The 22437-nt window shown below is 41.0% G+C and overlaps 1 protein-coding gene across 5 annotated transcripts in view; it reads left to right on the top strand.

Moving 5' to 3' along the window:
* Positions 1-22437, top strand: part of GSDME (gasdermin E) — a 106473-nt gene that overhangs the window by 50102 nt on the left and 33934 nt on the right. For all 5 annotated transcript variants that reach the window (XM_043872419.1, XM_043872418.1, XM_043872415.1 and 2 more), the window contains one exon: positions 2408-2600. In XM_043872419.1, the coding sequence (XP_043728354.1) occupies positions 2408-2600 (193 nt within the window). The remainder of the gene's footprint in view (positions 1-2407; positions 2601-22437) is intronic.

Consider the following 22437-nt stretch of genomic DNA (forward strand, 5'->3'; position numbering starts at 1 on the left):
TCTAAACTTCCTTCCAGCCCAGCATTCTAGTCAGTGCTTTCTTCAGCCAGGCCCATTATCAGAGCTGTCAAGCAATGGGCAAGTGAATTGATTAATGATTTATGTCATGTTTTCCCCCTGGATATTGGGTAGAACATTTATTGAATGGTATAACAACTAGCTATGAGGAAAGGCAAGAGAAAAAAAAAATCACAGAGCAGCCCACGAACCGCTGAGTAATTGGAATTCACCACTCTGTGCTGCTGGCCTCTTCGTGGTGTCCAGAGAGCTCCTGTTAGATGGTCAGGCCAGTGGCAGTCCCTGAGATGAGCAAGTCCCACGTATGTTCATCAGCTGAGGCCGGAGCTCACCCCCGTGTCTGTGTCCTGTGGGTGTTAGGGCTGTGATGAGAGGTGCCCTCTTCTTTGTCTGCTGAGCAGGTTTGAAATGCCTCACCTTTGTCATCCTTGCCCCTGGCAACAACGCAGGAGTGTTGTGTTGTGTTCCGGGATGTGGAGGTTAGAGGATAGTGACTTGATTGTCCCAGTGACAGCCTGTTGGCTTCCTCACTTTTCCCTTCCACCTGCAGCAGTGGGTGACTCAGTGTGGACATGTGCACAGATGACATCTATTTCAGAACGTGTCTGTGTCTCGCATGGCAGTTTGGAATATACAGACAGTCCTGATTATCCCTGGCTGCTGTGGGGTCCAGTCCTGGGGTCAGAGTTTCCAGAAGTGGTAATAAGCCTCATGGGGACCAGAACTGGGAGCTGAAGGTAGAGTTTCTATCTGTGTAGCACTTTGTACAACCCAGGACTGTCCTGTTTATTGGGAAACATTGTGGCTCTGGCCTAAACCCAGTGGATAGATTGAGCACTTGCTGTGTGCCAGGCTCTGTATTACATGGTTTAGAGACATCAGCTTCCAGCAGAATCCATCAGGTAGGAATTATTAATTATCTCCAGTTTGCATATGACAAACCTGAGGTTCAGGAAGATGGATGATACCCAGGTCTCCCAACTGGGAACATTAGAGTAGTGATCAAATCTTGAGCTCTTAACAGGTGCTCTATGCTGCTTTCCAAATCAATTCCCAGAATGTTTGTATTCTCAAGATGTAAATAGGAAAAGCCTTTGATTTGGGGGCAGTTTCATAAACTTCTTATTTTTGGTAGAGATAATCATTTACTTTGTAAATTTCACAGATAATGAGTGGTGATTAAGTCTCATTAACCCTGGCTGAGTAATGGGTTTTCTTGACCGGAGTGATAGAAGTATAGGTGTTGGGGGTGGTGACTGGATTTAAAGAAGCCTTTCAGACTCCCAGTAGACTTGAATCCATTATGAAGTATCACCAGGAGTCCAGGAGAGCCTTGGGTCTGGGAAATGAAAAGGGCCAGTGTCAGGTTCTTAGAGACTCTCAGTGTAGCCTTCCTTGAATGATGGTGACTGAGACTATTTTTATGGTAGTATTTGGCTCAATTAAAAATGAGAACAGGAGACATATAGAGGCATGAGAAGGCTAAGATCCTCAGATATGTGTAACTTGGTGTTCAGATTTTTAAAAAAAAGGCAGATCCTAAAGGCAGACTGATAGCAGTCACCTGATATGACCTGATGAGGAACATGGCAATCCCTAGGGGAGCTAATTGAAGCTGGGACACCAGCTGGGTGGTGGCATCATTCTTTATTGTCTGGGAAGCAGAGAAGGAAGAATGGAGAGTCTGGAGCTTGCGTACTCCAGGATGGAAGCCCAGAGGAAGGGCATGCTCACTGACTTTATCAGGAACACAGAGATAAGGAACTGCTTGATACGGTATCGGATGACTGGGTAGAGGTCAGATATAAACAGCTAAATATGGGGAGAACTGTTTGAATGGAGATGGTAATGAAAGCCAGGGGAGTGTTCTTCAAGGCCACCAGGGGGAAGGGAAGATGCCTAGGGACAAGTTCAGGAGGCTGCTCTGCCAGATACTGGGTCAGGCAGGCCACGCCCTGGCTGGGTGGGTGAGCAGAGTGCCAGGCTGCTGTTTTCTTTCTGCTTAGGTGTCATCCTCATCCAGTCCCTTCATCCTCAAAGCACATATTTAAGACATCCTATTTATTTACCTGGATAGCAGTTAAACAGATGTTTACTTTAAAATTATTCGTGGAACTCTAAAAATACTTTTGGTGCACATATCTGTATGTGTGTATATTGGACTTGAAAGATGAAAAAACACAAAAGTACTCAGTAGGGTCCCTGGCCACCGGTACACCTCACACTCTCGTCAGCATCCAGGTTCTTTTGTCCCGACAGCGCGGCCGCCGGCTCTCCGTTTTGAGTGCAGACCTCGCGTTTCCCACGGGTTTCTGCAGGATTGGAAAGCTAGGTGACCTGAGGCGCAGAGTTGGCCGCTTTGTCATCATGCATGTCTTATTCACTGCAGTGGTCGTGGAGTCGGACTTTGTGAAGTACGAGGGCAAGTTTGAAAACCACGTGAGTGGGACCCTGGAGACAGCCCTGGGGAAGGTCAAGCTGAATGTTGGCGGCAAAGGCCTCGTGGAGAGCCAGTCCTCCTTTGGAACCCTGAGGAAGCAGGAGGTGGACTTGCAGCAGCTCATCGGAGATGCCCTGGAGAGGTAATGGGAATTCTGCTCGGCATTTTGACTTTGATGCGCCTCTCGTCTAAATTTTTAGAAAGTTATTTATTGACTTTTGACTGTGCTGGATCTTCGTTGCTGTGCATGGGCTTTTTCCAGTTGCGGTGAGTGGGGGCTACTCTCTAGTTGCAGCGTGCTGGGTTCTCCTTGTGGTGGCTTCTCTTGTTGTGGAACACGAGCACTAGGTGTATCGGCTCAGTAGTTGTGGAGCATGGGCTTAGTTGCCCTGTGACCGATGGAATCTTCCTGGACCAGAGAACAAACCCACGCCCCCTGCATTGGCAGGCATATTCTTAACCACTGGACCACCAGGGAAGTCCCATGTCTCTCATTTATAGGTCCTTCCGTGGGGACTTCCCGGGTGGTCCAGTGGTTAAGACTCTAGGCATCCAATGCAGGGCGGGTAGGGGAACTAAGATCCCATATGCTGTGTGGCCAAAAAAAAGGTCATTTGTATCAGCAAACATTACTGAATGCCCATTGCTGAAATGTGATGATCAGTTCATCTGTTACTCTGGCATTTCACTGTTCTTAGCCTGAGCAGGGACACTTGAGAAGCACTTTAAAAGGATGTTACTTCAGGCAAATGTGTACTTTTAAAGAATCATATGATTTATAAAATACCAACAGTGAGAATGCTCTGTTCTACATTTTGGAATATTAATATCAGAAGTGGGAAAACCACACTCCTCTCTCTGGCTCTTTATGATTTTCTGATTAGGGAAAGAAGAAAGCAGGTGAGGTACTTCAGGGGAAGAGCTAGTTTTTAACTCTGAAATCTTGAAGACAATTCCACATTGTTTAGATTTCAGTAAATACAATTTACTCCAGTAAAACTGAAACCTGCAACTCAGACTTGGACTTGAACCCGGCCAAAACCCATAATGTTCCAACTGAGATCACACACCTGTTTTTAGGACTTAATGAAGCTCAGGTTCTTGATGTCTCATCACAAAGAATTCAGTGAGAGAAGGTGATAGGTAAGAAGTGAATTTGGAGAGAAACACACTCCACAGACAGAGTGTGGGCCATCTCAGGCAAAAGCTATGTCAAAATATGGTGTGGTCAGCCTTTATGAGCTGAGTAATTTCATAGGCTAATGAGTGGGAGGATTATTCCAACTACTTTGGGGAAGTGGCAGAGATTTCCAGGAGATGGGCCACAGCCCACTTTTTGGTCTTTGGTTGGCCTTGGGACTGTCATGGTGCCTGTGGATATCATTTTGCCAGCTTGATGTGTTTGAATGAGTGTACACTGAGGCCCAAGGTCTAGTGGAAGTCGACTAGTCCACCATTTTGTACCCACTTGGTTCTAATCAATTTATGTTGTGTCCGCTGGCTATGTCATTTTTTCAAAGGTTGTGCCCTGCTTTCTTCCCTTCTATTTCAAAACAATTTGTTTTTGTTTAGTCACTAATTTGTGTCTGACTCTTTGCAACCCCATGGACTGCAGCATGCCAGGTCTACCTGTCCTTCGCTGTTTCCTAGAGTTTGCCCAAGTTCATGTCCATTGAATTGGTGATGCTATCCAACTATCTCATCCTCAGCCACCCTCTTCTCCTTTTGCCTTCAATCTGTCCCAGCATCAGGGTCTTTTCCAGTAAGTCAGCTTTTCTCATCAGGTGGCCAAAGTATTGGAGCTTCAGCTTTAGCATCAGTCCTTCCAGTGAATATTCAGGTTGATTTCTTTTAGGATTGACTGGTTTGATCTTGCTGTCCAAGGGACTCTCTCAAGAGTCTTCTCCAACACCACAGTTCAACAGTATCAATGTTTCAGTGCTCAACCTTCTTTATGGTCAAACTTTCACATCTGTTTCAAAATGATAATACATTATTTTTACCTTATGTTTCTTCAACATTCCTCAAGTAACTGCTTAATGAATGCCTACTACATACTGTTTTACATGTTGGGGATTCTGAAGTGAACAAAACACCAGCATTTCTGCCCTATATTCTTGGGGGAGAGAGGGACAACATGTAACTAAGTGACTCACCGGAATGGGGGTTATGATTTGAAAAAGTGGCCAAAGAAGGCATCCTGGAGAAATTGGCATCAAAGAAAAGACTTGAAGTTGGGGATGGGAGTGAGTGTAAAGGTATCTTGAGGCAAGAAAGTTGTAGGCAGCAGTGGTGTGGCTGGAGCTGAGGAATCTGGGCAGGAGCAGGTGAGGTCAGAGGGGCCCTGTAGGAACTTGCAGGCCACTGAAAAAACCTTTAACTTTCACTCAGAACTTCTCTTGTGGCTCAACGGTAAAGAATTGCTTGCAATGCGGGAGACCTGCATTCAGTCCCTGGATTGGCAGGTCTCATGGAGAAAGGAACAGCTACCCACTCCAGTGTTCTGGCCTAGAGAATTCCATGGACAGAGGACCTGGCAGGTGACAGTCTGTAGGGTTGCAAAGAGTCAGACATGACTGAGCGACTTTCATTTTTCTTTTCCTGAGTGAGGTAGGAAGACACTGGAAGACTTTGAGAAGATAAGTGACAGGATCTAACAGGTTTTAGGAGGATCATCCTGGCAGCTGTAGAGAGACTGAATGGGCAGAAGCCAGGAGTCCTACTGAGAGGTTATTGCAATAATCCTGATAAGAGATGATATTTCTAATTGAGAGGTTTTTATAGTAATCCTGACGGGAGATGATATATCCATTTGTACAGAAATATATGTGCATTTTCTTGTGTAGTTTATCACCCTTTTTAAAACAGAAAATGCCAACCCAAATATATTGAGAAAACTCACTCATGTATAGGTAGCTTATCTCCTCTTTTCCAGTATTTTTAGGATTATATGAAATATGTTTGTTCATTGAATAAAATACTGTTTAAAAATCAATAAAATTACCATAAAACTCATGTAGCAATTATTTGGTGGACAGACTTTGTACAGATAATGAGGATACTTGAGCAACTGAGGTGTTCAAAACCTATCCACCTTTCCACTAAGGTCTGATGCTTAATGGAGTTGAAGGATAGTGGTTGTTATTTGACTTGCCTCATGGCACTTCCTAGAACTCCAGGACTCCACTGCATTAGGACTCGGGGGCAGGAATTCCCTTTCTCAAAGAACTTTACATAAGGTGGAAGGGACAGCAGCCTCTTTCTCTGATAGTCATGACCTTAATTATCTTTTCTCTACTGATTTTCTTTTTTGGTAAAGAGGCATTTTCCTTCTGTACTACAATACCTACTGGGGGCATACTAGAAAAACATTTTCTGTTTATCTGAAAATGAAATTTAACTTGGGGTCTTATATTTTTATTTGCTAAGTCTGGCAAATAAGGGGGAAGAGGGGCAGAAGGGCTGGCGGTCCCTGTCTTTAGTCAGCCCTCTATAGTGTGTTTCTATTTTGCAGTCTTGTTATTTCTGTTTGAAGATCCACAGTTTGGCATGCTTATAATCTCATTTCCCAATATAGGTTTCTCGCTCATCGTGATTCAGGTGTAGAAGATTGTGCCAATAGGAAGCATATGGGGAGAAGTCAGTGAATAGAGATGGGAGAAAATATTCTCAGAAAAAGAGGCTAAGACCAGAAATGGGGAGACAGGGAGAGAGGGAGGGGCAAGTATCTGTTGAGCAGCTACTGTGCGCCGGGCACTTTATGGGCATCATCTCCTTTCCTCTACACAGCTGTCTCCTTTTAGGCCTGAGGACCTAAAGCTCAGGGAGAAGAAGTGACTTATTCTCAGTCCCAGAGCTCAATTTGGGTGCTGCAGCTGGGATTCACCCCAGGATTTTCTGACTTCAAAACTCCTGTTCTTTCCTCTATATCATTCTTGAAGTGACTGTGAAGCAAAGGAGTTGGCTGAGATAAAAGTAGTTAAAATTATCACAGGAGATGTAAAGGCAGAGGCCTGAACCCAGGTCCCCAGTGAGGGTACCTAGGGGGTGTACAGTGTTCCAGGCGTCATCCTGAGCGAGCACATATGAACAGCCGGTCCACCCGCCTGGAGGTGCCCGCACGAAGGCATGAGATCATCTTGGGAGAGTTTCGACGTTCTGTTCTTTGTACAGGTGATGGGGAAGCAATGGCCTGTGTGGAAGGGAGAAGGGAAGGGGCAACACTGGGAATACATTTAAAGTCTAGAGATGGAAGATGGAAGAAGAGTCACCTCTTCCTTGTTCTGTTGCTAAGAGGTAAAGTTGAGCAACAAAGGGAGGAAAGATGAGGAGGACTTGACCATAGGATGGAGATCATGTCAACCTAACATTCTTGTTACTTCTTGTTGGAATAATAAATTCTTATCTATGTAGTTTTCCTGTCTTTGGACTCCCACAACATCATTATGTTGATAAGACTGGCTGTTTGATATATGCACGGCCTTGGGAGTGGTGATTAGTAATGCTTAAGTACTGTATGTTTTTGAGGGTTCATTTGCAGTCATTTTTATTTCAGGTCATTTAGATAAGTTGTCATCTGTATACAAGTTATTTTAGTCCTCGGAATTCAGAGTATTTGTTTTACTGTCTGTGAGATCTGTGCACATCTCAAAAACAAGCTTCATCTAGCATTGAAAAAAATCCAGATACACACATATATAACAGTTATTTAGCATTGTTGGGCATAAAGGCTATCCCTAGGACCACAGGAGTTACCTTCCACATGTTGGAATGAAAGCTCTAGTTTATTGTAAAACATTTTTGATGGAAAACAGTCTAAGACCTTTCCATAATGACTCAGCTTCATGTTTTATTCTTAAGACCTAGTATTATTTATTCTGTGATAAACTCATTAGTCTTTCTTCCTCGTCTTCTGTTGTCAGCTTCTGTTTATGGATGTTTTAAGTATAATTACCACACCTATTCCATCTCTGCCACTAATCTAGTGTTTGAAGAAGTTTACTCCTGATAAATAACTTCTGCAGACCCTGAAGTCAGGGTCACTTCTGGCCCTGGCCTCAGTTTCCTCAACTGTAGGTGGACTAGCTGGACTAGAGATTCTTTAAGAGTTTTCTGTGGACTAAATGTAGAAGTGAGTGGACTTGAGTGCATACATCAGTTCCTTCTTGGATTCAGAGCCTTGGTTCCAGCTGATTTACAGAGATGTGCAATTTTGTGCTTTTTCTGACTGTTTTGGGTTTAAGGAAGGGTGGATATACCTGTACAGTCACATCCCACTCTCACTTTTTGGTGTATTGTAAAGCAAATTTTGGTTAAAAAAAATTACATTTTTTCCATGAATACATACTAATTAGAAGTTTGGTTCTTCATTAAGCATCCCAACTTGTAAACTATATGAAATTAATATATCATGCAAGCAATGTGTATGGCAATGATAAACCTTCATAATTATTTAAAGACTTTTAAAATTATACCCAAATAGTCTTTTTATATCTGAATACAAATTCCACAAGTTTTACACACAAGTGTAGTGGTAGTATTAGTCACTTAGTCATGTCCGACTCTGTGACGCCATGGGCTATGTAGCCGGCCAGGCTCCTCTGTCCATGGGGTTCTCCAGGCAAGAATACTGGAGTGGATCACCATTCCCTTCTCCAGAGGATCTTCCTGACCCAGGGATGGAACTCAGGTCTCCTGCATTGCAGGCAGATTCTTTACTGTTTGAGCTACAGGGAATTTAAATACTACTATTTTATTATGGCCTACACGTGACCCCTAAAGTTACTGTGATAGCTCTCCTGAGTGCAGTTTCAAGGTCTCAACAAATCTTACTTTATTTAGGAGCATTTTGAAGGAAAGGACTTGGGGACCTGTGTCTTTCTTGGAAAAAAAACATGTAGTGAAGTTGAAACTGGCCTTTTCTACTTGACAACTTTCCCTGTGGCCAACAGAGGGTTTGAAATGACTCGCTTTGTCTTTGTGCTCAATTCAGTGCTGGCACCATTAAAATATTTTTTTTTTAGTTTGTTTGGAATATAGTTGATTTACTCTGTTGTGTTTCGGGTGTAAAGCAAAGTGATTCACTTAGACACATCAGTTATTTTTCAAATCCTTTTTCCATTTAGGCTTGTTATAGAATACTGAGTAGAGTTCCCTGTGTTACACAGTAGGTCCTTGTTGGTTATCTGTTTTAATATAGTCGTGTGTATATGTCAACCCCACACTCCCAGTTTACCCCTCCCCCACCACCTTTCCCCTTTAGTAATCATAAGTTTGTTTCCTAAGTCTGTCTGAGTTTATTTCTGTTTTGTAAATAAGTTAATTTGTATGATTTTTTAAAGATTCTGTATATAAGCAATGTCATATTTGTCTTTGTTTGACTTATTTTACTTGGTATGGTAATCTCAGTTGTATCCATGTTGCTGCAAATGGTGTTATTTTGTTCTTTTTATGGCTGAGTAATATTCCAGTGTGTGTGTGTGTGTGTGTGTGTGTGTGTGTATCCATACATATATATCTATATTTATCCACACATACACACACATATATGTACATCCTGCAATTTCTTTACCCATTCCTCTGTTGATGGACACTTAGGTTGCTTCTGTGTGTTGGCCATATAGTGCTGCAATGAACATTGGGTTGCGTGTATCTTTTGGAATTATGGTTTTCTCTAGATTCATGCCCAGGAGTGGATTGCTGGATCATATGGCAGTTTTATTCTTAGTTTTTAAAGGATCATCTGTACTGTTCTCGATGGTAGCTGTACCGATTTACACATCTCCACTAACAGTGTAAGAAGGTTACCTTTTCTTCATATCCTCTCCAGGATTTATTGTTTGTAGATTTTTTTGATGATGGCCATTCTGACCAGTGTGAGATGATACCTCATTGTAATTTTGATTTGCATTTCTCTAATAATTAGCTATGCTGAGCATCTTTTCCTGTGCCTCTTGGCCATCTGTATGTCTTCTTTGGAGAAATGTCTATTTAGATCTTCTGTCCATTTTTTATCAGGTTGTTTGGTTTTTTATATAGAGCTGCATCAGTTTTTTAATATATTTTGGAGATTAATTCCTTGTTGGTTGCTTCATTTGCAAATATTTCCTCCCATTCTGTGGGCTCTCTTTTTGTTTTGTTTATGGTTTCCTTTGCTGTGCAAAAGCTTTTGAGTTAACTAAGTCCCATTTGTTTATTTTTGTTTTCATTTTCATTACTCTTAGAGTTGGATCAAAAAAGATATTGCTGCGATTTATGTCAGAGAGTGTTCTGCCTATGTTGTCATCTAAGAGTTTTATAGTATTTGGCCTTATATTTAGGTCAGTTTATTTTTGTGTATAGTGTTGGGGTATGTTCTAATTTCATTTTTTACATGTAGCTGTCCAGTTTTCCCAGCACCACTTACTGAAGAGACTGTCATTTCTTCATTGTATGTTGTGCCTCTTTGTCATAGATTAGTTGACCATAGGTGTGTGGGTTTATCTCTGGACTTTGTATGCTGTTCCATAGATCTGTACTTCTGTTTTATGTGCTAGTACTATAGTGTTTTGATGACTGTAGCTTTGTAGTAAAGTCTGAAATCAGAGAGCCAGATTCCTCTGGCTCTGTTTTTCTTTCTCAAGATTGCTTTGGCTATTTGGGATCTTTTGTGTCTCCTTTCAGATTTTAAAAAATTTTGTTTTAGTTCTGTGAAAAATGCCATTGGTAATTTGATATGAATTGCATTGAATATGTAGATAGCCTTGGATATTGTAGTTGTTTTGAAAATATTGTTTCTTCCAATCCAGGAACATCATATATCTTTCCATCTGTTTGTGTCATAATTTGATTTCTTTCATCAGCATCTTTAGTTTTCTGAGTACAAGTCTTTTGTGTCCATAGGTAGGTTTATTTCTATGTATTTTATTCTTTTTGATGTGATGGTCAATGTGTTTGTTTCCTTAATTTCTTTTTCTGACCTTTTGGTGTTAGTGATAGAAATGCAGCAGATTTTGATGTATTAATTTTGTATCCTGCAACTTTACCAAGTTCAGTGATGAGCTCTAGTAGTTTTCTGGTAGTGTTTTAGGATTTTCTGTGCATAGTATATGTCATCTGCAGACAGACAGTGAGTTTTACTTCTTTTCCAATGTGGATTCCTGTTATTTATTTTTCTTCTCTGTTTGCTAGGACTTCCAAAACTATATTGAGTAAAAGTGAGTGAGAGTAGACATCCTTGTCTTGTTCTTTATCCTGGAGGAAATGCCTTCAGTGTTTCACCATTGAGAATGATGTTAACTGTGGGTTTGTCCTATATGGCCTTTATTATTTTGAGTTAGGTTCCCTCTATGCCCACTTTCTGGAGGGTCTTTTAAAATCATAAATGGGTTTGAATTTTGTCAAAAGCTTTTCTGCATCTATTGAGATGATCATGTGTTTTTTAAAAAAAATATTTTTAATTGCTCTACAGTATTGTGTTGGTTTCTGCCAAACATCAACAGGAATCATTGTTGGTATACACATGTCCCCTCCCTCTTGAACCTCTGTCCCACCCCTCGCCCCATCCCACCCCTCTAGGTTGTTACAAAGCCCTGGTTTGAGTTCCCAGAGTCATACATCAAATTCCCATTGGCTATCTATTTACATATGATAATGTATGTTTCCGTGTTACTCTCTCTGTACATCCCACTCTCTCCTTCCTCCCCTGGCACTGGGTCCATAAGTCTGTTCTTTATGTCTGTGTCTCCTTTGCTGTCTTGCAAATAATTTCATCAGTACCATCTTTCTAGATTCTATATATATGCATTAGTGTATACAATATTTGTTTTTCTCTTTCTGACTTACTTCACTCTGTGTAATAGGCTCTAGGTTCATTCACCTCATTAGAACTGACTCAAATGCATTCCTTTTTATGGCTGAGTAATATTCCATTATATATATGTATCACTGCTTCTTTATCCATTCATCTCTTGACAGACATCTAGGTTGCTTCCATGTACTAGCTATCATAAATAGTGCTGCAATGAACATTGGGGGTAAATGTGTCTTTTCAATTTTGGTTTCCTCAGTGTATATGCCTAGGAGTGCAATTGCTGGGTCATATGGTGGTTTTATTCCTAAAATTTTAAGGAATCTCCATACTGTCTTCCATAGTAGGCTGTATCAATTTACATTCCCATCAACAGTGCAAGGGGGTTCCCTTTTCTCCACATCCTCTCCAACATTTATTGTTGTTGACTTTTTGATGATGGCCATTCTGACCAGTGTGAGGTGATATCTCATTGTAGTTTTGATTTGCATTTCTCTAATAATGAGCGATGGTAAGCATCTTTTCATGTGTTTGTTAGCCATCTGTGTGTCTTCTTTGGAGAAGTGTCTGTTTAGGTCTTTTGCCTACTTTTTGATTGGATTGTTTGTTTTTCTGGTATTGACTTGTATGAGCTGCTTGTATATTTTGGAAATTAATCCTTTGTCAGTTGTTTCATTTGCTATTATTTTCTCCCATTCTGAGGGTTGTCTTTTTACGTTATTTACAGTTTTCCTTTGCTGTGCAAAAGCTTTTAAGTTTAATTAGGTCTGACTTGTTTATTTTTGTTTTTATTTCCATAACTCTAGGAGGTGGGTCATAGAGGATCTTGCTGTGATTTATATCATAGAGTGTTCTGCCTATGTTTTCCTCTAAGAGTTTTATGGTTACTGGTCCTACATTTAGGTCTTTAATCCATTTTGAGTTTATCTTTGTGTATGGTGTTCAGAAGTGTTTTTTATTTTTGACGAAGGCAAGAATATACAGTGGGGCAAAGATAGCCTCTTTAATAAGTGGTGCTGGGAAAACTGGATAGCACATGTGAAAGAATGAAATTAGAACACTTTGTAACACAATAAACAAAAATCATATGGTTTTTATTCTTCAGTTTGTTAATGTGGAATATCATATTTATTCATTTGCTTTCATTGAAGAATCCATGCATCCTTGGGATAAATCCCACTTGATCATGGTATATGATCCTTTTAATGTATGGTTGGATTTGGTTTGCTAGTATTTTGAGAATTTTTGCTTCTCTGTTCTTCTATATTGGCCTGTAATTTTCTTTTCTTCCTTTTTGTTATCTTTAGCTTTAGTGTCAGGGTGATGCTGGCCTCATAGAATGAGGCTGGGAGTGTTCCTTCCTCTACAGTTTTTTTTTTTTTTTTGAGTTTCAAAAGGATAGGTGTTAACTTTTCACTAAATGTTTGATAGAATTCGTTTTGAAGCCATCTGTTCTTGGACTTTTGTTTGTTGGAACTTTTAAAATCACAGTTTCAATTTCAGTCCTTGTAGTTGGTCTGTTCATATTTTCTATTTCTTCTTGTTTCAGTCTTGGGAGGTTTTGCTGTTCTAGGAATTTTCCATTTCTTCTAGGTTTTCCATTTTATTGGACTATACATTGCTTGTAGTAGTCTCTTATGATCCTTTGTATTTTTGTGGTGTCCATTATAAGTTCTCCTTTTTCATTTCTAATTTTATTGATTTGAGCCCTCCTTTTTTTTCTTGGTGAGTCTGGCTAAAGGTTTATCCATTTTATTTACCTCTTCAAAGAACCTGCTTTTAGTTTCATTGATCTTTTCTATTGTTTTCTTCATCTCTCTATTTTATTTATTTCTGCTTTGATCTTTATAATTTTTTTCCTTCTGCTAACTTTGGGTTTTGTTTGTTGTTCTTTCTCTAGTTGCTTTAGGTGTAAGGTTAGGTTGTTTATTTGTGTTTGTTCTTGTTCCTGAGGTAAGATTGTAGTTGGACTTTTGGTTTGTTGGAAGCTATAAACTTCCTTCTTAGAGCTGCTTTTTCCATGCCCCCTAGCTTTTGGATCATCATGTTTTTGTTGTCATTTGTCTCTAGATATTTTTTAAAAATTTCCTCTTTCATTTCTTCAGTGATCCATTGATTGTTTAGTAACATATTGTTTAGCCTCCACGTTTGTGGGTTTTTTTTTTAACAGCTTTTTTTCTTGTTCAGTTCAGTTCAGTCGCTCAGTCATGTCCAACTCTTTGCGACCCCATGAATCACAGCATGCCAGGCCTCCCTGTCCATCACCAACTTCTGGAGTTTACTCAAACTCATGTCCATTGAGTCGGTGATGCCATCCAGCCATCTCATCCTCTGTCATCCCCTTCTCCTCCTGCCCCCAATCCCTCCCAGCATCAGAGTCTTTTCCAATGAGTCAACTCTTCTCATGAGATGGCCAAAAAGTATTGGAGTTTCAGCTTCAGCATCAGTCCTTCCAATGAACACCCTGGACTGATCTCCTTTAGGATGGACTGGTTGCAGATGGTGATTGCAGCCATGAAATTAAAAGACACTTACTCCTTGGAAGTAAAGTTATGACCAACCCAGAGAGCATATTAAAAAGCAGAGACATTACTTTGCCAACAAAGGTCCGTCTAGTCAAGGCTATGGTTTTTCCAGTGATCATGTATGGATGTGAGAGTTGGACTGTGAAGAAAGCTGAGCGCTGAAAAATTGATGCTTTTGAATTATGGTGTTGGAGAAGACTTTTGAGAGTCCCTTGGACTGCAGGGACATCCAACCAGTCCATCCTAAAGGAGATCAGTCCTGGGTGTTCTTGATTTCTACTCTCATAGTGTTGTGGTCAGAAAAGGAGCTTGATATGATTTGAGTTTTCTTAAATTTTTTGGCACTTGATTTGAGGCTCAAGATGTGGTCTATTCTGGAGAATGTTCCATGTGCACTTGAGAAGAAAGTGCTGTTTTGGATGGAATGTTCTATAAATACTAATTTAAGTTCATTTGGTCTATTGTGTCATTTAAGGTCTGTGTTTCCTTATTGATCTTTAGTCTGAATGATCAGTTCACTGGTGTAAATGCGGTGTTAAAGTCCTTCATTATTAGTGTGTTACTCTTTATTTCCCCTTTTATGGCCGTTAGCATTTGGCATACATATTGAGGTACTCCTATGTTGGGTGCATATATATTTACAATTGTTATATCCTCTTCTTGGATTAATCCCTTGAGCGTTATGTAGTGTCCTTCCTTGTCTCTTGTTACAGAAATTTAAAGTCTGTTTTTTTCTGAGTATTGCTACTTCAGCTTTCTTTTGATTGCCATTTACGTGGAATACATTTTCTATCTCCTCACCTTCAGTGTTTGTGTCCCTAGATCAGAAGTGGTTCTCTTATATACAGGTCTCGTTTCTGTATGCATTCATCTGGTCTATATCTTTTGGTTGGATCCTTTAGTTCATTTAAATTTAACATAATTATCAACATGTATGTTCCTAATACAATTTTATTAATTGCTTGGATTTATTTTTGTAGGTGTTTTTTCTTCCTTTCCTCTCTTGTTCCCATTTCTTGTGATTTGATTACTACCTTCAGTGTTGTGTTTGGGTTGCTTTTTCATTTTGTGTATGTATCTGTTGTTTTTTAGTTTGCAGTTTCCATGAGGTTTTGTTATAGCTGTCTATACATATAAAAGGTTATTTTAAGTTGCTGGTCTCTTAATTTCACGTGCATTTCCCATCTCCTGCATTTGTACTCTCATCTTTTCATAGTTGCTGCTTTTGATACCATATTTGCGTGTGGATGACTTTCGACTTTTACTGTATATTTTCCTTTATTGGTGCACTTTCCCATCTGTGATTTTTTTTTGTTGTTGTTGTTTTGTTTCTAGTTGTGCCCTCTCCTCTGAGAAAATTAGGGAAATTCTTTCAGCATTTGTTGTAAAGCTGGTCTGCTGATGCTGAATTCTCTTAGCTTTTACTTGCCTTTAAAGCTTTTGATTTCTCTGTCAAATCTGAATGAGAGCCTTACTGGGTAGAATATTCTTCATTCTAAGTTCTTCCATTTCATCACATTAAATATATCATACCACTCCCTCTGGTCTGCAGAGTTTGTGGTGAAAAATCAGCTGATGACTATATGGGAATTCCTTTTTTTGTTACTTGTTGCTTTTCCTTTATTGTTTTTAATATTTTCTCTTTGTTTTTAATTTTTGTCAACTTGATTACTGTGTGTCTTGGCATGTTTATATTGGCATGTTATTTCTTGGGTTTATATTATGTGGGACCCTGTGCTTCCTGGATTGGGTGACTGTTTTCTTTCCTGTGTTACAGAAGCTTTCAGCTAATATCTCTTCAAATATTTTCTTAGGTCCTCTCTCCCTTTCTTTTCCTTCATAGAACACTGTAATGTGAATAAAGGTGCATTTCATGTTGTTCCAGAAGTCTCTTAGATTGTCCTCATTTCTTTCCTCCTTTTATTTTTATTCTGTTTTGCAGCAGTGATTTCTAAATTTCTGTCTTCCAGTTCACTTATCCATTCCCCTGCCTCATTATTCTGCTACTGATTTGGTCTAGTGTGTTTTTCATGTATTATATTGTTCATCTCTGTTCTTTAAATCTTCTGGCTCTTTTTAAAAACATTTCTTGGATCTTCTTGGTCTGTGCCTCCATTTTTTCCCCAAGATCTTGGATCATCTTTACTGTCATTACTCTGAATTCTTTTTTGAGTAGATTGTACTTGTACTTCTGGGATTTTTTTCTTGTTTCTTTGTCTGGGACATGTTCCTATGCTATATCATTTTGTCTAGCTTTCTGTAATTGTGGTTTCTGTTCTGCAGTCTGCAGGGCTGTAGTTCTTGCTTCTGCTGTCTGCCCACTGGTGGATAGGCTGGGCTCAGAGGGCTCAGTGGAAAAGGAAAAGGCAACCCACCCCAGTATTCTTGCCTGAAGAATCCCAGGGATGGAGGAGCCTGGTGGACTGCTGTCTACGGGATCGCACTGAGTTGGACATGACTGAAGCGCCTTAGCAGCAGCAGAGGGCTCAAACATGCCTTGTGTGCACCAGGACCCAGAGACCCCATAGAGACTGAGACAGAACTGTGCTTGGGTGTCTCCTGAGGAGGTACAGGTCAGCAGTGGACTCTGCAGAGGCAGGGACTCTGGGTACAGTAGACCTCGGTATGGCATAAGTCCTCTTGGAGGAGGTCACCATTAATCCCACCATAGAGCCACCAGAACTTAAATAGGACTGGGGAAACAGATTCTTGGAGGGCACAAACAGAATCTTGTGTGCACCGGGACCCAGGAGAAAGGAGCAGTGACCCCACAAGAGACTGACCCAGACTTGTGCATGAGAGTCCAGGAGTCTCTGGTGGAGTGTCAGTTGGTGGTGGCCTGCTGCAGGGTTGGGGGCACTGAGTGCAGCAGTGCCTGCCTGGGACCTTTTGAAGGAGGTCCCCCTTATCTTCATCACCTCTACCATAGTTTGGCCTCAGGTCAAACAACAGGGAGGGAATACAGCCCCACCCTTCAATTGAAAATTGGATTAAAGATTTACTGAGCATGGCCCCGCCCATCAGAACAAGACCCAGTTTCCCCTCAGTCAGTCTCTCCCATCAGGAAGCTTCCGTAAGCCTCTTATCCTTCTCTATCAGAGGGCAGACAGACTAAAAACCACAATCACAGGAAACTAACCAATCTGATCACGTGGACCACAGCCTTGTCTAACTCAGTGAAACTATGAGCCATGCCGTGTAGGGCCACCCAAGACAGACAGGTCATGGTGGAGAGTTCTGACAAAACATGGTCCACTGGAGAAGGGAATGGCAAACCACTTTAGTATTCTTGCCTTAAGAACCCCATGAACATAACAAAGCTGTGGTACATACACACCATGGAATATTACTCAGCCATTAAAAAGAATTCATTTGAATCAATTCTAATGAGATGGATGAAACTGGAGCCCATTATACAGAGTGAAGTAAGCCAGAAAGATAAAGACCAATACAGTATACTAACGCATGTATATGGAATTTAGAAAGATGGTAACGATAACCCTATATGCAAAACAGAAAAAGAGACACAGATGTACAGAACAGACTTTTGGGCTATGTGGGAGAAGGCGAGGGTGGGATGTTTTGAGAGAACAGTATCGAAACATGTATATTATCAAGGGTGAAACAGATCACCAGCCCAGGTTGGATGCATGAAATAAATGCTCAGGGCTGGTGCACTGGGAAGACCCAGAGGGATGGGGTGGGGAAGGAGGTGGGAGGGGGGATCAGGATGGGCAATACATGTAAATCCATGGCTGATTCATGTCAATGTATGGCAGAAACCACTGCAATATTGTAAAGTAATCAGCCTCCAACTAATAAAAATTAAAAAAAAAAAAAAAAAAAGAACCCCATGAACAGTATGAAAGGGCAAAAAGACAGGACACTGAAAGATGAACTCCCCAGGTCAGTAGGTGTCCAGTATGCTACTGGAGATCAGTGGAGAAATAACTCCAGAAAGAATGAAGAGATGGAGCCAAAGCAAAAATAACACCCAGTTGTGAATGTGACTGGTGATGGAAATAAAGTCCAATGCTGTATACAGCAATATTGCATAGGAACCTGGAATGTTAGGTCCATGAATCAAGGCAGATTGGAAGTGGTCAAACAGGAGATGGCAAGAGTGAACATCAACATTTTAGGAATCATTGAACTAAAATGGACTGGAATGGGTGAATTTAACTCGGATGACCATTATATCTACTACTGTGGGCAAGAATCCCTTAGAAGAAATGGAGTAACCATCATAGTCAACAAAAGAGTCTGAAATGCAGTACTTGGATGCAATCTCAAAAATGACAGAATGATCTCTGTTCATTTCCAAGGCAAACCATTCAATATCACAGTAATCCAAGTCTATGCCCCGACTAGTAATGCTGAAGAAGCTGAAGTTGAATGGTTCTATGAAGACCTACAAGATTTTCTAGAACTAACATCCAAAAAAGATGTCCTTTTCATTACAGGGGACTGGAATGCTAAAGTAGGAAGTCAAGAAATACCTGGAGTAACAGGCAAATTTGGCCTTGGAGTACAAAATGAATCAAAGCAAAGGCTAACAGAGTTTTGCCAAGAGGATGCACTTGTCATAGCAAACACCTCTTCCAACAACACAAGAGAAGAGTGTACACATGGACATCACCAGATGGCCAATACCAAAATCAGATTGATTATATTCTTTGTAGCCACAGATGGAGAAGCTCTACACAGTCAGCAAAAACAAGATCGGGAGATGACTATGGCTCAGATCATGAACTCCTTATTGCCAAATTCAGACTTAAATTGAAGAAAGTCGGGAAAACCACTAGACCATTCAGGTATGACATAAATAAAATCCCTTATGATTATACAGTGGAAGTGAGAAATAGATTCAAGGGATTAGATCTGATAGAGTGCTTGAAGAACTATGGATGGAGGTTTGTGACATTGTACAGGAGGCAGTATCAAGACCATCCCCAAGAAAAAGAAATGCAAAAAGGCAAAATGGTTGTCTGAGGAGGCCTTACAAATAGCTGAGAAAAGAAGAGAAGTGAAAGGCAAAGGAGAAAAGGAAAGATATACTCATTTGAATGCAGAGTTCCAAAGAATAGCAAGGAGAGATAAGAAAGCCTTTCTCAGTGATCAATGCAAAGAAATAGAGGAAAATAATAGAATGGGAAAGACTAGAGATCTCTTCAAGAAAATTAGAGATACCAAGGGAACTTTTTGTGCAAAGATGGGCACAATAAAGCACAGAAATGGTATGGACCTAACAGAAGCAGAAGATCTTAAGAAGAGGTGGCAAGAATACATAGAAGAACTATAAAAAAAGATCTTCATGACCCAGATAATCACGATGGTGTGATCACTCACCTAGAGCCAGACATCCTGAAATGTGAAGTCAAATGGGTCTTAGGAAGTATCACTGTGAACAAAGCTAATGTAGGTGATCGAACTCCAGTTGAGCTATTTCAAATCCTAAAAGATGATGCTATGAAAGTGCTGCACTCAATATGCCAACAAATTTGGAAAACTCAGCAGTGGCCACAGGACTGGAAAAGGTCAGTTTTCATTCCAATCCCAAAGAAAGGCAATCCCAAAGAATGCTCAAACTACTGCACACTTGCACTCATCTCACACGCTAGCAAAGTAGTTCTCAAAATTCTCCAAGCCAGGCTTCAACAGTATGTAAACCATGAACTTCCAGATGTTCAAGCTGAATTTAGAAAAGACAGAGAAACCAGAGATCAAATTGCCAACATGTGTTGGATCCTTGAAAAAGCAAGAGAGTTCCAGAAAAACATCTGCTTTGTTGACTGTCCCAAAGTCATTGACTGTGTGGATCACAATAAACTGTGGAAAATTCTGAAAGAGATGGGAATACCAGACCACCTGACCTGCCTCTTGAGAAATCTGTATGCAGGTCAGGAAGCAGCAGTTAGAACTGGACATGGAACAACCTACTGGTTCCAAATTGGGAAAGGAATATGTCAAGGCTGTATATTGTCACCCTGCTTATTTAACTTATATGCAGAGTACATCATGAGAAATGCTGGGCTGGATGAAGCACAAGCTGGAATCAAGATTGCTTGGAGAAATGTCAATAACCTCAGATATGCAGGTGACACCACCGTTATGGCAGAAAGTGAAGAAAACCTAAAGAGCCTCTTGATGAAAGTGAAAGAAGAGAGTGAAAAAGTTGGCTTAGAAGTGAACATTCAGAAAACTAAGATCATGGCATCTGGTCCCATCACTTCATGGCAAATAGATGGGGAAGCAATGGAAACAGTGACAGACTTTATTTTTTGGGGCTCCAAAATCACTGTGGATGGTGATTGCAGCCATAAAACTAAAAGACACTTGCTCCTTGGAAGAAAAGTTATGACCAACTTAGCATGTTAAAAAGCAGAGACATTACTTTGCCAACAAAGGTCCGTCTAGTCAAGGCTATGGTTTTTCCAGTGGTCATGTATGGATGTGAGAGTTGGACTATAAAGAAAGTTGAGTGCTGAAGAATTGATGCTTTTGAACTGTGGTGTTGGAGAAGACTCTTGAGAGCCCCTTGGACTGCAAGGAGATCCAGCCAGTCCATCCTAAAGGAGATCAGTCCTGAATATTCATTGGGATGTCTGATGCTGAAGCTGAAACTCCAATACTTTGGCCACCTAATGCGAAGAACTGACTCATTGGAAAAGACCCTGATGCTGAGAAAGATTGAAGGTGGGAGGAGCAGGCGACGACAGAGGATGAGATGGTTGGATGACATCACCGACTCAATGGACATGAGTTTGAGTAAACTCCGGGATTGGTGATGGACAGGGAGGCCTGGCGTGATACAGTTCATGGGGTTGCAAAGAGTCGTACACGACTGAGTGACTGAACTGAACTGAATTGAGAGGCTTGTGCAGGTGGAAGGAACTGTTTCCTGCCCACTGATGGATGGAGGTGGGTCTTGTCCCTCTGGTGGGCAAGGGCAATTCAAGGGGTCTGTTGACTGTGCAGCTGTGGGTTCAGGAAGAGTTTACACGGCCTGTCTACTAATAGGTGGGGCTGTGTTCTTCCCCTCTTGGTTGGCCTGAGGTGTTTCAGGAATGGAGGCTGTTGAGTGGGTCCTGGTCTTGGTGAGCAAATGGTGGCCTCCAGTAGGGCTCACGCCAAGAGTACTCCCCAAAACTACTGCCACTCGTGTCTTTGTCCCTGCGGTGAGTCATAGCTGTGTCCTGCCTCTGCAGGAGACTAGCACGTAGGTCCGACCCAGGCTTTTATAAGGTTACTGCTTTTTTCCCTGGGTCCTGGTGTATATGAACTTGTGTGTACCCTCTTAGAGTGGAATTCCTGCAATCAAATGCCTCTGGGCATCAAAGTTAGATGCTCCCAATGCTTAAGATCCCCCCACCAGGTTCGGAGCCCAACTTGGGGCTCAGAACTTTCATTCTTGTGGGGGGACCTCTGTGATGTGATTATTTTCCCGTTTTATGAGTTGCCCATTCTGGGAGAGGAGGTATGGGATTTGATTTTATTGCCATCGCACCCTCCAACTGTCTCGTGGTTTCTTCTTTGTCTTTGGATGTAGGATATCTCTTTTGGTATGTTTCAGTGTTTCTTTTTTTTTTTTGTCAATGGTTGTTTAACAGTTAGTTCTGATTTTGGTGTTTTCATGAGATGAGGTGAGCTCATGTCCTTCTCTGGCACTGTTATTTTTAATAGAGTTTGTGCTTAACAATTTAAAGACCTCTAGCCACGTGTACTTGGAGAAAAAGAGTTTCCTGAATCAAGATTCAGGGAATCTCCCACAGGGAAAGTCTTTAAGTAAGCAAAATAAACCAGGTGAAGGCATCTTGGGGTCTTGGAATGTGAGCATCAAACAGCCCCTCTTCCTGCTCTTCTCTTGGTTTTGTTTTTGGTGGTGGTATTTTTAGGCTAATTGGTAAACTTCAGGCTCATTTTTTTGAAATAAAATATTTCATTAGTGAAATGGGGTTCGTGTTCTGAAGGAGTTTTTGTAAGAATTAAATAAGAACATATAAACAAAGCATGGCCCATAGCAAGTTCTCAAAAATTGTAGTTATTAGCGTGAACACTTCCATAATTATTGCTATTCTGACCAGCCCCCAGTAGAGCCTGGTTATAGAAGATGGCAAAGGTCAGAGCTGTGGGAAGGTAAGAGGTGACTTAGTGTTTTGTGACGGGGCAGAAGATACAGTTTCAGAAGAGAAATGAAGTGAAGCCCTTGGGATTTCTGATGCTGACATCCTGAAGCCCTTGTTTCGCTCCTCTGTGGAGGAGGCAGGCAGCCATGTGGTCTGCATCATGAACCCTCCATGGAAGGACGGACTGTCTTCAATGAGTCAGACTTGCATGTGCCAGCAGCCTGGCTTCTCCAGAAAGAGTGTAGACCTAGACGTGTGTCTTGGCTTATGAAAGTCAGGAAAGCACACAGATTATTCTTACAGAATGTTCTGTTTTTTTTTACAGGAGATGCTTGTTCAGTTCTTGAATGAAGATGTATGAAATTCTTTTTTTTTTTAAGGTTATTTTTTAAGTATTTATTTTTGGCTGCGCTTGCAGCTAGTGGGCTCTAGAGCATGGGCTTAGCAGTAATGGCGCATGGGCTTAGTTGCTCCATGGCATGTGGAATCTTCCCAGACCAGGGATCAAACTCGTGTGTCCTGCACTGGCCGGTGGATTCT

This window comes from Cervus elaphus, chromosome 18, assembly GCF_910594005.1.
Source record: "Cervus elaphus chromosome 18, mCerEla1.1, whole genome shotgun sequence".
Classification (NCBI taxonomy): domain Eukaryota; kingdom Metazoa; phylum Chordata; class Mammalia; order Artiodactyla; family Cervidae; genus Cervus; species Cervus elaphus.